Source organism: Sturnus vulgaris, chromosome 6, assembly GCF_052056855.1.
Source record: "Sturnus vulgaris isolate bStuVul1 chromosome 6, bStuVul1.hap1, whole genome shotgun sequence".
Taxonomy (NCBI): domain Eukaryota; kingdom Metazoa; phylum Chordata; class Aves; order Passeriformes; family Sturnidae; genus Sturnus; species Sturnus vulgaris.
The window spans coordinates 9,763,624-9,775,917 of record NC_142248.1 but is presented as its reverse complement, the minus strand read 5'-3'; the positions used below and the strand labels follow the sequence as shown (position 1 = coordinate 9,775,917).

General features: G+C 51.4%; 1 protein-coding gene across 5 annotated transcripts in view; it reads right to left on the bottom strand.

Annotated features, from left to right (window-relative positions):
• Window positions 1-8,819: 8,819 nt before the first annotated feature.
• The window catches only part of AMBRA1 (autophagy and beclin 1 regulator 1), a 128,206-nt gene continuing 124,731 nt past the window's right edge, over window positions 8,820-12,294 (bottom strand). For all 5 annotated transcript variants that reach the window (XM_088166884.1, XM_014881837.2, XM_088166885.1 and 2 more), the window contains one exon: window positions 8,820-10,401. In XM_088166884.1, the coding sequence (XP_088023010.1) occupies window positions 9,911-10,401 (491 nt within the window). In that variant the 3' untranslated portion in view covers window positions 8,820-9,910. The remainder of the gene's footprint in view (window positions 10,402-12,294) is intronic.

Genomic DNA, 12,294 nt, shown 5'->3' with positions numbered 1-12,294 from the left:
AGTGGAGGCACAAACCCCCTGAACAGGACTCAAAAGTCAAAAAGAGCAAGCTCATAATGAGGGACGAGGGATCCAGTCTCCAGCCAGGCAGGTCTCCATCCCTCCAACAATCTCAGAGAGAGGAAGAGATGCCTCAGCCTCAGGAAGAGGGAAGGGGCACACAGAAAAACCCGGAGGATGTGGGGAAGTTGGAAACAAACAGCTTCTGTTTTGGCACTGATCCCTCCCCCTAATTCACAGTAATTTTATCATTAATTTAAATAAGGTTTCTCAGGGTAGAGCACAAGAAGAAGGCAGGAGACTGCTAGCCTAGCTCTGTCCCTCCATCCTTCCACGCTGCAGCCTTTCTCTGCTCTCTGCGTGTTCCCTTGCACACACATCACACACACAGGTGTGTGCACACATCTCACACACACACACAGGTGTGTACACACATCACACACACACACACACAGGTGTGTACACACATCACACACAGAGCCTTCCTGCCTTCCCCACAGCCAGGCCTGCCGTGCTCCACCTTGGCACGGGTCCTGTGCCAGCCCCCAGCCCGTGATTTGGCTGGCAAGCCTGGCCAGGCAGCAAAGTGCTTCTTCCTGGGGACCTGGTGCTGAGACCCTCATTTGAGGCAAGGGGAAGCTCCAATGCAGCACTGCAATTCCTCAGCAGCTGGAGTAGGGTCTGCAGCTTCCCTTCCCAGCAGCCAGAGCAGTCTGGGCTGAGGAGCTGTCTGGGACAAGGATCTTGGAGCTTTGGGATTTTTTGGGCATGACATAGAGCAAAGGTGCCTCTGAGAGCCTATTAACCCACAGGAAGCATCCCCCTCTCCATCGGGCAGGGGCTGGGGGAGCCACAGGTGGGAGGTCGGTAATCACATCAGCAAAGCAAATAAAAGTTCCAGCCCAGCCTGGAGTTTTATTAATGAAAATGAGGCTATGATGGGAGGTAATTTCCAGCCCCTGGGTGATTCGGCTGGAGGATGGAGCTGCAGATAGGGATGAGTCTAGGCAGCCAGGCACAATCAGAGCCAAGTCAGATGCAGTCAGGGGCCAGAGCCCCTTCCAAGAGGGGATTGGGTACATGGCCCTGAAACCTGGAATGTGAGGAGAGGAGCTGTCAACACCTCCAGGGAGCAAGTGCCTCGCTGGAGATGCTGTGTTAGCAGCCACTGTCCCTAGGGGGGAAACTGGCTGAGGTCACCACAGGAGCAGGGGGAACCTAAGACCCCATTTCACAGCACTCCTATCCCCTTGCCCTGGCTGTGCCTTTCCCAGCTGCTGGTCCATGCAGCTGCTTGGTCAAACCACCCTTATCCAACTCCTCCAGTCTCCTTTCATGCACCACCTGGGCAGGTGCTCACACCAGCACTGCTCTCCCCCAGCTCTTGTGGTATGCCAGCATCCCCCAGTACTGCTGGAAGTGGGATGGTAGGCATTCCCATAGCACAACAAAAAAACCTAGGATCCCCTTTTGCTACTGTAAAATGGGGAAAATCTATATTCATTTTCAGAACTGAGTGAGAACAACACATTTTGAGGGTGAATTTTCCTCTCAGGAATACTACTCTCTGATGAGTTGAATTAATTCATACCCAGTTGAGTGTCTGACCCTAAATAGGCTGTAAACTGAAATTTAAAGAAGCATTTTATTGTAGTGATAGTATTTCAAAATAGGAAAGTAAGCAGCTGTAGTCTTGTTTGTTTGAAAGGTAAAATTATTTTATGAAAATTTACCTTTTCCACTCATTCAAGGCCTGAGACCTGGCCTGGAAACCATCAGCAGCATCCCCAGCATAGAAGTCAAGACCTCCCACCTTATCCGTGGAGCAGGAGCACATCAGCCTTGTGAGGAAGGCTGCAGAGGAGAACCCTTACAGCACACAGAGCCTGTCCAGAGAATGCAAGGAAAGCAAAGCAGAGCTTAATAGATTTTTCCCAACAGCTGAAGATGCCAGCAGGAAGGAACAACCTTTGGGGCTGCAAAGGGTTGGCACAAAATCAGTGGGGCTGCAAGTGGGGTCAGGGCAGCTGGAGACATAAACCCCATGCTCCTGCCAGGCTCAAAGGGCTTTTCCAGCTGTTTCCCAAAGGATGGGACTTGTTGCATCTCCAACCATCCCTACAGCAGTAGCTGCCAATGCCTCGGGGAGACCCAACCAGCACCAGCCCTCAGCTGCCATGCAAGAGCCCCCCTGGTCCCTCAGCTGGGCCAGCCTACAGATGCCAGTCCCTCCATCCATCACCTCCCCAATGGATCGAGGCAGATGTGTCACTGGCCAAAGTGTGACTGCCAGCCCCAAGCTGGCATGCTTCAAATAGCTGCGCACTGCGATACAAATTGAACTTTGATGAGGTACATTAGGCCATCTGGACAGCCTTAAACAGCCTTGATGAAGACAGAGCAAGGGCTGCTCGAGGTGGGAGGAACCTCAGCAGTTTCAGGGCTGTTTGCTGTTCCTTAAGCTAACATTTGTGCAGCCAGTGGGGCTGGGGCTGGCAGCATTGAGGAGTTCCATGCAGGGTGGGTCTGCCCGAAGGCAGAGCTTCAAATGACCAACGAGTGACCCCCACGGTGGTGTGGGCAGGACATGGGCACTCACAGCCTGGATGTGCTCTTGTCCAGCAGAGCCCACAAGTCTGCACCAGCCTGGGGTGTCCCTGTGGATGGATCCGAATTCTGGCAAGCACAAAGAACACCCTGCTCCCATTAGTCCCATTAACTTTGTAGGAAGCAATCCTTCTAGGAAGGAAAGCCCATGCTCACTGATGAGCATAAGATAAATAATGTTCCAGAGGGGGAGGGAAAAAAATGCAGGAGATGGTTGCTAGAGAAAATCACTTAGGCAGGGGTAAGAGCCCAAAGGGCAGGGAAGGAAACAGGGGACAGGAGCCTGAAGAAACCCAGGGGAAAGGTGGTAACCCATCCTGCTGAACCCTGCAGGGAGGAACTGAGGGGAGCAATTGCAAGCCCAGACAGCACCAAGGCAGGGAACAGCATGTGGGACCTGGATGGGAATTCTGCTCACTGGTGGTTTTCTGACTGCTGGTATCCCTGAGCTGGCTCTTTTGTGGCACCTTGGAGCCCTCGTGGGGTTTCAGCAGAGCAATTTCTCAAGTTAAATTTCCAAAGTAACTTGTAGGGAATGAGCTCAGTCCCTCTGCAGGACCCGTGGTGCTGTGGGTGCCCTGACCTTCACCTGGCTGCTGGTGCCGTGCAGCCCTGTCTCATTGCTGTGACCTACATTCTGCCTCCCCAAACATACGGCGTTGCACTTAGCTGCATTAAATCCACAGACTGCTGGATAGGGCCAATTTCTGATCAGCTGTCAGGAAGTATTATGTCAAATACCTTACAGGAGCCTAAGCATATTATGCCGACACAGTTACCTTTGTCAACCAAATCTGAGATCTCATCAAAAAAGCAATGCTGGGCTAAGCCATCCTCACTGCCTCCGGAGCAAAACCATCTCCAGGGCTTCTCCTGGGTCACTGCACCCCAAGCACTGCCAACCACTCAGCCTGGGGCTGCAGCTCTGTGGGGAGCAGCCCCAACCCCCTTTACCAAGAGCCAGTGGAGCTTGTGTGATGCTGAGATAAAGAGTTCATGGAGCAAGATCCTTACTCCCACATGGTGGGTGGGAAAGGCTGGGTGCAGGGCAGCATCTTGTGCTGGGTTACTGCTGCTTTTGCATGAGCAGCTCTTGTCCTCCTTGACTGGGACCTATGGCCCAGGTGCTCCCTACGCATGAAAAAATTGCCCTTCTCAGTTATCCCTTGCCCTTGCCAGTCACACTAGGTACTAGAGCTCTAAAGCTGCTGTTTGATGGCTGTGCTTGTCCCCACCTCAGCAATGCAGCAGGACCAGCCTCAGTCCCTCCCTAAATAATTGTTTTAATTAGCATTTCCTTTGATGTAGGTGATTAACAGAGGGTTGCTGGCAGGGCTTCCATGGGAACTTTTGCAGTGGGCAGACAGATAAATACAACCCTCTGTACTGCTGTAGCACTTAAACGTTTTAGTATCAGCCTCCCCAGTGGCTGCCAGTCAGTCTTCATTAGACCCTCTGAGCCTTTTTTAATTCTGCCTCAGGCTGGAGGGGGAAGTTTATGGCTCCTGCCCAAGCATGGACCCCTGATGGGGTACAGCTCTGTCTGGCAGGACAAGCAAACCTAGAGGTAATGACCCCCAGGGAAAGGGCAGAGCCGTGACCACAACACCCTGGGGGGATTTTGACAACGACCCAGGGGAAGGAGAGAAGCTGAGCTTGGGTGCCAGCCACAAAGGGCTCTCAGCAGTGCCTGGTCAGCAGCCAGCAATCACCATTTACTCATCCTCCCATCCTCTGCACTGAAAACAAATAATCTGCAAATTAAAGATTCCTTGCAGTCGGGTGGCAGTGCCCCACGCTGTGCTGGAGAAGGGACTGGAGTCCATCTGCCATCAGAGCCAGCTCCTGATCCTATCAGGCTATTACTGTATTATTGAACTGGGGATTGAGGGACAGGCTTTAATAGCTGTGATGTTATCAGGGGTCCAGCATTAAACTCCAGGAAAAGGCCATGAAGCTGAGCCTAAGAAATAAAAAGAACCAAGCCAAGCCTAAATGACCATATCTCACGTTTTTGCAGTGTCTGCTATTTATCCCAGCCTCTGTGAAGCTGAAGCTAAGAGCTCAGAGGATAAGGGTGGAAGGCCAGGGCGCTTTGGGTGTTTCCTGAGCTTGGAAAGAACAGGGACTCCAAAGTCCAACTCCACCAGCCAAGCTGAAGCAGGGTGGGATTCAAGAACAGAAAGGCAAACCTCAGCAGTTACCAAAATCCATGTGCCTGCCTGAAGCTCAGTGGATGGCCAGCCACAGCTGAGGTGAAGGCTCAGTGGGGTGGCAGAGACCAGCTGCAGCTCTCCACATACACAGTGGTCCAGTTCCAGCAACAGCTCCTCCTGGAGACTTCTGTGCCTGGCTGCCTTTTCCAGTGGTGGCATTTGCTCCCTGCTGTGCTGACATCTCTCATTGCTCACACTCTGTCCCCCTGAGTTGTCTGAGCTGCTTGCATGGGACTCCCCTGTGGCACCACCGAGCTGGAGGAGCCTGGCCTGCATTGGCAGGCAAGACCCTGGCACAGAAGGTGGATGCTTGGAGACCAAGCAGCAGCATATTGATTTTCAGATGAGAGGCAAAAGGGAAGCCTTACAGTGTCCTCCCCGGGATGCTGGCCCCTGGCAGAAAGAGAGCTGATGCTCAGGGCCAGCATCCTGGGGAAGACAGCTTGATCCCTGCCAGCTCCTACCGGTGCCACATGCCATCAACAACTGCTTGAAAGGCAAAACAAAGAGGAGCCGAGGGAGCTCACTGGGAGCAGATGAGAGGCACTTCTGCTCGAGATGCTGTGGGGAAAACAAATCCTCGTGCTCGGCGGAGTGCACAGAGTGGCTCTATGGGCTTGCTGCCTATTACCACGGCAGGAGCCGGGCAGGGAGGGGGGAGAGGCCTCTGCTCCCGGGGATGAGGGGAGAGGGACACGGGCATTAATTGGCTGGCAGAGAGTGGCAGCTGGAAAGACTGCTTTGCCTTCCAGCTCCCTCGTGTGCTGAGGGCCCCCTCCATGCAGAAGTGGCAATGGCATGACATTTATGCACTGCACACCGAGATCCCAATTAGTGGTGGATGGCTCACATGCTGCACACTTTAATTAATTTGCCTTTTCCTGTTGAAGAAGAACCTGACAGATTGGGACTGAGCAGAGAGGGCAACTGCTCCCTAGCCAGCAGCCTGAGCAGTAACTGGAGGAACCAGTTATGGGGCTTGGCTTTGGCATCAGTAATAATGGGAGAGACTCCCCATGCAGCCAGCTGTGACCAGGTCCCTGCCTCTCTTTCCTGCCCAGCACATCTCCTGGTGGTCACATACAGCTGGGGTCCCAGCACTACCCAGTTACAAGGTCACCCCACAGCAGCCACGTGGGGTGGGTCTTCCAGGGGGGTCAAACAGACGTACTTGGAGATGGAGCAATAGATAAGCCAAGGAGTGAGGGCAGAAAACCTGGGACTCACAGGGACAAGCAGGCATCACCACTTCACTGTACCACCTGCCTGGGCATCAGCAACCTTCTCTGGGATCCCAGGTCTCCCTCCAGGCAGTGCTCATCCTCTGGTGTGGTTCCACGCCCAGGGATGCCAGAGCATTCACTGACTGCAGCAGGGACCATGCAGGTTTCCATCTGTGAAGGATTCATACAAAAAGTCCCCTTCTAGCACAGAAGCTCCAACCACTACCTCCTCCCACTGCCCCAGGTTTCTGGCACATTCTCTCTTCCTAGCTAACCTAAATAATCTTGTATCATCAGCTGTTCTCCTCCTCTTTCAGCTCATTAGGGCTTTTAGAGAACACTGGCTCCTACTGAACCCAACCAACCCACCATTAACCTCATTCCGTGCCAAGAAATGGCTCTTACTTTTGACTCCAATTCCTACAGCTTCTCTCTCCAGGAGGACTCTACCCCTCACCCTTGAGGTGACTAAGTTTCTTTAATAGCCTCTTGTGAGGGGCTTTATCAAAAGCCTTTTGAAAGCTAAATAAAATTCTCTGCACTGTATTTCTCCTTTCCCCAGGATTTTGTTAGCACATTTAAAGGCTCCTGACAGTCTATGGCTGAGAAAAGCTTTCACTTTTTAAGATTATTTCCTGCTCCTACGCAGCAAAGCTCTCATTTTGCCTCCTAAATTGGGCCAGCAAGTATGCACAGCTCTGGTTTGGTTTCCTGAAGCAGCTCTTGTTGAATTTCCATGTTGCTCCTGGCACAGCATTTGCCTCAGTGCTGCATTGTCACACTGCAGTGAGCAGGTAAAGCTGCAAGGCTTGGGTAAGGAGCCCCGAGCTGCTGTGCTGACCCTGGTGTGGGCAATCCCTTCTATGCAGGGCTCCAGGCCTCAGGTCCCCACGCAGATTCAGGGGTGGTGATTGAGGGCACAGTTATATCAGCCCTGACTGAAACAACCGAGCAAGACTGCTGGGCTGGAGCAGGGTAATATCCCACAAGAAGCATGGGAGGCATAATAAATTGCACTGGGGTGGGTGTGGGTGAGTCCATTGCATAAGTGGGCTCAAGTTTCCCTCTTTCCCTCAATTTTCCTCTTCTCACCCATTCACTCACGTCGCTCCATCAGGTCTTGGGCAAGTCTTGAGCTTGGCAGGTCCTAAGCCTGAGACTCGTAGGAAAAACACTGCTCTCTGTACACCTGAGCCCATCACCACTGAGGTCACCTGCTCGGTTGTGTAGCCACAGCAGGCCATGTGCAAACCATGTCCAAGGCAGCACCAGAAGATTAAGCCTGTCCCCACTGCTGCTGCTTAAAGCCTGCAGAGAACACAGGCTGCAGTTGGGCTCAGTTGTCAGCAGCCTTTGGCCCAGACCAGGCCTCCACCCTTACCTCATCAGGAAGAGCCTCCCCTTCAAGTCTTGAATGGGAAAATGCTTTAGAGCTTCACAGATGTCCCGTGTCAATGGCAAAGAGGGTGGCTGTGGTTTGCTCTGGCTCCCACTGGAGCTCATCCCCTGTTCTGCCACAGTCTGCAGTGGGGGCAGGTCTGGACTAAGAGGGAGCCATCAGCAGAGCAGGCTTCAGGCCCCTGCACAGCAGCCTGGCCAGAGCACCCAGCAATGGGGCACGCCAGGATTTGAGAATCTGCCAACACCAGAGTGAGGCAGCCCAGAAGACACTTCTCCAACTGAGATGGAAATTTTTCTGTAGATAGCTCAGCTCAGCCTGAAAATGGATATCTATAAATGCTCTGCAACACATCTACCAAGAATGGGCCTCAAGATTCTTCCAGGAATCATGCAGGGAGAGGGAAGAAGTGATATCAGCTGAGCTGAAGCAGTTTTTTCCCCCAGGTTCTGTTCTAGTTTGTTTTCAAGCAGAGCAATAAACAGCTCTGTCTAGACCTGCATTGCCTTGTCTGTCCATCTGAGACATAGCTCTTCTGGCTCCCAACTGCCAGCACATCTTCAAGCCCCTCCACAGTAATACAGGGATACATGAAACCTTCCTTACCACACGAGGGAATCCCATTTTTCAGGCTGCTCTCCTGTCAGATCAGAGATGTGGTTGGCTTGGGGCAGGTTTTAGAGCCTCATTAACACTCAGCAATGAGGCCTGGCAGCAGCTGATTTGATTTAAGGTTCATTTCCAGGCTGTGATTTAAGGGAAGATTTGCTTAATGTTCTCTAACAGACTCTTCTGACTGGGAGCTTGAGTGCTGCCTAATGACAGACTTATTTATTGTAATGTCTTAGCAGCACAGAATCTAGAGGAGCTGGGCAGGAGCAACAGCAGCTGCTGGCAGGTGCTCAGACAGCAGTGGAAACATCCCTCACACCACAGTGGTAACAAGGGAGTGAGCATTCCTCTATACAGAACAGCCAGATACTGCAACCTTCTTCTGCATCAAGGGGTCAGCAAGACAGACCACTCTCTGCTTGCCCAAGATGTTCAGTGTTGCACCTCTACACACCTTTTTATGGAGGACAGGTGAAACGCTCCTCTTCCTCCTTACTGCAGTACTTGAATGATGGGAAATGCAGAGGTGCCTACCATCTCCAGACTGGTTAAAACGTGATTTGCAAGCAAGACTCCCAAATGCACCTCCCTGTTTCCTAGTTTTGGACTTTCAACTCACAGGCTGAGTCTACTTTCCTCCTGGGAAGGGGGTGGTCATCATCTGATATTTGTATGCTGCCTAGAGCTTCTGAGATGGATGTATCTCTCCCCAAGGCCAAACACAGAAACAATCATCACACAAATGAAGACAGGAGGTCGAGCAAGGGTTTGTCATATTTTAATGACATTGATCTTTGGTGTTTCCCTCGTTAGCACTCACACTCTCCCTGTACTTCCTCCACAAGCTGCTAGGGATGGAGAGTTACAAACGAAAAGGAAAATCACATTAGAGACTAAAAACAAAGTATCAGAGCCTTGACTTCTCCACTAGAAACTACATGTACAAGGTCAAGATTTCACATGCAACACCTTACATCACAGACCCATACCTCACACCCTGGCCTGGAGCTGAAAGAGATTTCCTGCCCCCTGCCAAGGACATGCAGCTCAGTCCTGGCACCATGAAACCACTGGGGTGGCTCATTCATGTTAATATTGGCACGGCTTAGAACATCCTTGTGTGAACTGCATCCTGACTAGAGAGCAGTAGCCCTTGTCCCTCCACCCATCCATACGGCATCTCTGCTTCAGTTCCTGCCAAGTCCTAAACTAACTCTAAAAAGGAAAGATCCCACCTGTGAGCATATCCTGAGCCATGTATGTTCTGGTGAAGCCCAGTTCTTCCCAAAAAAAGACCACAGCATAGGCAGGACTGGTCTCAGAACACCACACTTTGGGGGAGCAGTGCTGTGCTATGGAGAGAGACTGTGGCCTGGAAGACTCCTCCACTCCAGCAACAGAGCTGGAGCATCACGCCTGGGTTTGCCCAGTACTGCCTGTCTCCAGAAAGATGCTGCAGGCCCCCTTCCCTTTCTTCACTCTACTGATCAGCTCCACAGGTATAAAAGGGCAGGAAAAAGGAAAGGAAAAAGGCTTTATAAATGATGACACACCAAATTGCAGGACTTAGCTCAGGGGACGCCATGGGGCTTCAAAATTTGGCTGATGTGCAGCAAGCATGGTTTGTATTCCTATTAACTGTTCAGCAGTGGGAATGTTGGAAGTATGCTTTCTTCCCCATGGTTTCCCTTGCAATTCTTATCCCTTCTCCCATCACCCAGGATAGAGAAACCCTCTGAACCACCAGCATCCTGTTAGAGCCACCCATCCCTACTCTTCCAGCTCCTGGCCAGCTGTGAGGTACAGGTCTCTGCTGAGCAGTACAAGGGTAGCACCAACACACAACTCAACCTCTACCTGTTCCGCGACTCCCCACTGGTGCTGCCATTACTATAGAAGTTGGTACTGTCAGGCAGATGGTTATTATTAGTTAGGTCACTGTATTCAATTGGTCCCTCGGTGTCCATGGAGGACTGGGCCTGCTCTGGCAGGTCCAGGTCACCAGCGCTTTGTCCTTCGCTCCCGCTTGGGGCTGTCCGCGGGCTCAGGCCGTGCTCCGGCAGCTGCACAGACTCTGACAGGATGCGTCCCTCCAGCTCTGTGCCCAGCTGCTGAGAGCTGGACTGCTGTGCTGCCGTGCCCTCAGCCCCAGCGGGCTCCGCGCCCGTCTGAGAGCTGCGGTGGATCCGGTGGCTCACGATGATGTTGTTGCCAAAGCCGCCCATGGACGCCATGGTGGTGCTCTGCTCCCGCTGAACCACGGCAGTCATGCCACCTTCTGCCATCAGCCTTTGAATCCTGCTCAGGGCATCCTCCCCACTGGCCCCATATTCTGGACCTTCACCTGCAAAAGAAAGCAGAAACAACTTTGGTGCATAAGGCAAACTATGACAAAAATAAAGCATGCTGAGCAGTTGCATCACACAGTATGCATGTGCTGGGACAGAAGACAGGTTTTATTCTAGAGGGAGCCCAGTATATATTATTTCCATAACTTTCCACTTGGTTAAGTGTCAAACAAAGGCACAGTATTCTGTCAAGAAAATCTTGGTCACTTCCACAGGTAACCCTCATAGACTTACATGTCCAAGCCTTGGAAAAGCAGCTCTTATCTAGCCATAAAGATGGGGGAAGGGGTGGTAATCAAAGAGGCAGGATGCTTTATCACAGCTGTAGAGACAATCCTGACAGTCCCATGGGGACGGGAAGAGAAACCTCAGTTTGCACTGCAATAAACCAAACATTTCACCATGGTGTTAAAGAACCCCATGGCTTTTTCTACTTCATCTAAGAAGTAGGCAGATGACATGATGGCAATGTCCCCAGTGTCAGTCTAGGGAGGACATAAGAAGCAGGCCACCAGCAGAAAGCAGCAAAACAGCATGGTCATCCACACTAACGACAATCAAGTGTGTAGGCTCTTGCTCCCCTTGACTGATATCTTTCGAGGAACACAAAAAACCATCTCAAGACCTACAGTCTTTGTCTACTCTTATCTCTGAGCTTCCCTTTATAGTCAGGCTGTAGCAAGCTCTGAGAGAACCATTGTCAGATACCTTGGTTGCTTAAGATTACTTCAGGAGAACAAAATCTCACAGAATTGTCCATGTAGGAGATTAAATCACCGTGACAGAGAAGTTCATCCCAGTTCGGTTTCTCAACATCCTCCTTTTGCTACAAACCTTACCCGGAGCATTTGGGGAGAACAATCTGTAATAATAAACTGCTAGGAACATTCCACAGTGGGATCTTGCTGATTCTTATTAAAGAAATAAATCTCACTCCCACCTCTATGAAGCTATCACAGTGCTGATTTGAGGAGAAAGCCGTGAGCTCTCCTGGCACCAAGGAGATGAACAAAAATGTCAACAAAGCTAGATGCAGGGAGGAGTTAAAACACAATAAAAAACAAAATGCCACACTGACTAGGAAAACAAAAACACTTGGGGCTGTAGAGTTTAATATCTTTATCCATTATTTGGATGAGAGGATTCAAGTGCACGCTCAGTAAGGTCACAGATGACAGTAAGTTGTTTGGGAGTGCTCATCTGCTGGAGGGTAGAAAGGATCTGAGGAGGGATCTGGACAGGCTGGGTCATGGGCAAAGGCCAATTACATGAGGTTCAACAAGGTGCCCTTGAATCACAACAATCCCATGCAGCACTACAGGCTGGGGGAATTGGGGCTGGAAAGCTGCTCAGCAGAAAAAACCTGGGGGTGCTGGTCAAAAGTGGCTGAACATGATCCAGTGTGTGCCCAGGTGGCCAAGAAGGCCAATGGCATCCTGGCCTGTATCAGCAATAGTGTGGCCAGCAGAACCAGGGCAGTGATTGTCTCCCTGTACTCAGCACTGGTGAGGCCATGCTTTGAACCCCATGCCCAGTTTTGGGCCCCTCACTACAAGAAAGGACATTGAGGTGCTGGAGCACATCCAGAGAAGGGCAGTGATGGTGGTGAAGGGTCTGGAGCACAAGTCACAAGAAGAGCAGCTGAGGGAGCTGGGGTTGTTTAGCCTGGAGAAAAGCAGGCTCAGGGGAGACCTTATCTCTGTCTACAACTACCTGAAGGAAGGTTGCAGCCAATCTTTTCTCCCAGTTAACCAGCAAAAGGATAAGAGGAAGTGGCCTCAAGCTGCACCAGGGGAGATTCAGGGTGGACATTAGGAAGAATTTTTTCACTGAGCTGGCAGTTACTCATTTTAACTGCCCATGGAAGTGGTGGAGTCACAGTACCTGGA